This window comes from Cucumis melo, chromosome 7 (assembly GCF_025177605.1).
Source record: "Cucumis melo cultivar AY chromosome 7, USDA_Cmelo_AY_1.0, whole genome shotgun sequence".
Classification (NCBI taxonomy): Eukaryota; Viridiplantae; Streptophyta; class Magnoliopsida; order Cucurbitales; family Cucurbitaceae; genus Cucumis; species Cucumis melo.
This window is the reverse complement of record NC_066863.1, coordinates 1,000,330-1,004,057: the sequence shown is the minus strand read 5'-3', so window position 1 is coordinate 1,004,057 and position 3,728 is coordinate 1,000,330. Positions and strand designations below refer to the sequence as shown.

Genomic DNA, 3,728 nt, shown 5'->3' with positions numbered 1-3,728 from the left:
TCTCACTCCTCAATATACTACACGTGCGAAAGCAACAAATCAAATTGAACTCCATACCTCAACCAAAGTTTACGTAAAACACTGTCAACAAATAATCATACTGAAAATGATATTTTAAAAATAAATAATCTATAGACTCAACTCTTATGATACATATAACACGATCAACTCATATCTAAACTTTATAAATAAAATTTCATAAAGTAAATTATTGCCAACTAGTTTTCTTTTTTTTCTTTTTTTTTTTTTTTTGCCCCCACCTTTATTACAAAGTGCTTTTAGCAACTATAAACTAAAATTGAGGAAATTAGAGTATTTGGATTGTGAATTTCAAATGTAAATACTAAAGAAACCGACAAACGTGACCCATAAGAAAAGCTAACGCAGGAAAAGAGAAAGAAATGAGGCGAAAAAAAGCGCTATGTTCCTTCATCCCTATCCAACTCCCTTTTTTTTCTTTTAATTTTTTTCCTAAAAAAATCATTAATAATAAGAAAGAAAAAAAGAACACTCTTTATTTTCGTCCTATAAATACACTCCGAACGCTCTTTCATCTCCCAGACCTAATAATTTCCATTTCACCTTTTTTAATTCCCTCTTTCTCCTTTCCATTTTTCCCCAAAAGAGAGATTTTCTTCAAACAAAACTAATATCAATGGAAAGCATCTCTCCGTCGGCACAATACTATTCGCCATCGACCAGTCCGAACATGGCAGAAAGAACGCCGTGGCACTCGCCCTTGCCGTATCTCTTCGGCGGCCTTGCGGCGATGCTGAGCCTAATCGCCTTTGCGCTTGTCATTTTAGCCTGTTCTTACTGGAACCTCTCTCGGCGAGACAGAGACAACGCTGATTTGGAAACCGGCGACGCAAACGAAGCAAAAACCGGCTCGAAGATACCGCCGGAGAAGGTTAACTACGACGACAATGTTTTGGTCATAATGGCTGGAAACCAAAATCCGACGTTCTTAGCTAGGCCTGTATGCATAAAAATTTCCTCCGCAGTGGAAGCCCACATCAATGGTGAATCGGAAGAGAAAGAGACAGCTGAAAATTCCGAGAAATCGAACAAAGTGCACGATGGAGAAGTAAATACAGCGGTTGAGGAAGAAATCGAGTGAGTTTTTGAAGTAAAGTTGTACTGAATTTTGATCTCTGTGTTCTTGAACGAGAAATTTTGCCCTAAGGGTTCTTACTGAGCTCTGTTTTTCGGCTTCTTCGTTCGAGAAATTTGTAAATTACAATGGAAATTAATTATTACATAAAATTTTTGTAAAATCTCTTCCCAATTTGTTAGAGACGGAAATCTCATTCTCACATTCACTTTACCATTTTCAATCCCACACTCACTAAAAGTTATAAATATAAAATACATTTTTATGGTCCTATACTTTCATAAATTTTTAATATTAGTCCTTATATTTTATGAAAATTTAGATTTAGTCGCTGATATTAATGATTGATTGTTTCATTTTTTTTTATTATTATCTATATCTATTATCATTTTTATAAAAGTTTTTTTTCTCTTTTGGAGTTTTTTTTTTTTAAACTAAATATGATTAGTGCTGTACGGAACAAAATATAAAATTATATTTTTTATTTTTGAAAAAATATCATCCATCCGATCAAAATATAAAATAAATTCTAAAAAAAAAGTTGGCTTTTTGGAGAATTGATGAAAAGAAACATAAACAAATGGTCATTAAGGAGAATAATCGTATTTTCTTTTTCATTAGGTTTTAAGTTAATCAAAGTCACTTCAATTTGGGGAAAAAAAAAATCATAGTATGAGAGTTGTTTGAAAAATAATTCATATCACCTTTAATTTTGTCTGTGTTTTACATCAATATGTTTTTCTTAAATAGGATAGGATTTATTGGATAAACAAATTTATAATAGTGAGTAGTAATTTTAAAGATAATAATTAAATATATGATAATATTTCATAAAAATTGTGAATATAATAAAGTGTATTTGATGGGTTCTAACGAATTTTTATTAAATTTATAACTTTTTTAAAATACTATTATATATGTTAATTATTTGTAAAATAATTGAGATATTGTAAATAAAAAAACAAACAGAAGGTACATTTTAAATTTGGCTGGGGAATTAAAGAGGGGAGAATAAAGCGTTGAGAAATGAAATGACACTAGTGATTATATATTATATTATATATTACATATAGAGAAATACATATATTCTGAGGAGCCGTGGCAATTTTCCCACCTCCGGTTGCTGGGAACAATAAGCAAATAGTTTTCTTGAATTTTCTTTAAATAATGTTAATTTAAAAAAATAATATAAAAAATATAATAGACTTAAACTATGGACAAAAATATGGTCTACGACTTCAGTGAGTTATTGCCTACTAAGTCGAAGTTGTAGACAGGATTTACGAATTGTATGAATAGTCATCCATACCTTATTTATTGTTTTTTCTTTTTTAAATTAAATTACTTAGATCAATTTTTTTTCAAGAGTGAATTTTTTTCTTAAATTTTCAAACGAGGGATTTACGTGAAGGATCAATTTTTTTTTAAAATATGTTTATTAAATATCATGATTTAAAATATGTTTCTTATATCCCATTTTAATTTGATTATTTTTTTTATTAATGTTTAATTCCCAATTTCAATTGTTTTAAGAAGTTATGTAGCGGGTACACAAGTTCTCTTACGTGCCCAAAACTGGTCAAAGTATGAATGACTCACAACTACCCTATTTTTCTAAAATTTCTTTTCATATTATTCTATTTTTGTCATTATTTAAAAAAAAACATTATTTTTAAATATAGTTTAGTTTTCTTTTACTTGTTTTCTAATTAGATATTTATTTGTTTATTTTGTTGCATTTAACACTAGCAAAATATTTTCGATTTTTTAAAAGTAATATAACAGACAAAGTTTATTACAAGTTTACGCTAAAGTCAAAACTAATATTAAAGTAAATTTAGTTCGACGGTAATTAGCATGATTTTCTATCTTAGAAGTGTGATGTTTGACTCCTCGTTCTTACGATTTTTTGTGCTGAAAAAATATTAATTAAATCATGGTCAATTTTTAACTAATGTTAATAAACTTTCTCATGAAGAGCTATAATATATAAGAATAATTTAAAGTCGAAATACTATTAAATAAATAATAATAAAGCAAACTAAACTATACACCATTTAAAATTTGAATAGAGATAAATTATATCACCGGTTGGAAAACCTTTTGAGTTTTATTTACGATTTTGACCTTAGAATTTAGAGGAGTGTATATATAAACTCTATAACCCAATGGCCCGTATTGTATTATGTAACATTCTCTCTAATAATATCTACTCTCTCTTTATCTATAGACATAGCTAACAAACTGCTAGTGAACCACGTATATTCTATGTCGATATTCACGTTCTTTTATAGCTTAATTGGTAATATGACCTTACAACAGATATTTAGAAAATATAATTTTTTTTTCTTTCAAAATATGTTGTTTTATGAGGGTAGAGATCTTTCAAATCATTGTATATCTACAAAGGACAAATTAACCATCAATAAAAGTAAAGTAGTATCTGCTCTATGGAAAACTTGATATCAGTGAAGGAAAGAGGTGGGGCCCTTGGGAAGGGGGGGGGGGGAATTTGATAAATGGAAGATTGTGGGAGGGCATGGTAGCAAATATCGAAATTCTTGGAGCCCAAGGCAAAGGGCAAAGATTGTATGATTGGTTGATTAGGGAATTT

General features: G+C 29.2%; 1 protein-coding gene across 1 annotated transcript; it reads left to right on the top strand.

The window, feature by feature from the left end:
- Positions 1–548: 548 nt before the first annotated feature.
- Positions 549–1,277, top strand: LOC103493723 (protein GLUTAMINE DUMPER 5-like). Its single transcript, XM_008454590.3, has one exon. It carries the CDS (start codon positions 656–658, stop codon positions 1,118–1,120), a length of 465 nt encoding a protein of 154 aa, XP_008452812.1. The 5' UTR covers positions 549–655; the 3' UTR covers positions 1,121–1,277.
- Positions 1,278–3,728: the final 2,451 nt, after the last annotated feature.

Coding starts and splice junctions, on each gene's coding strand:
- LOC103493723 (XM_008454590.3), top strand. CDS start 656: ATGGAAAGCATCTCTCCGTCGGCACAATACTATTCGCCATCGACCAGT.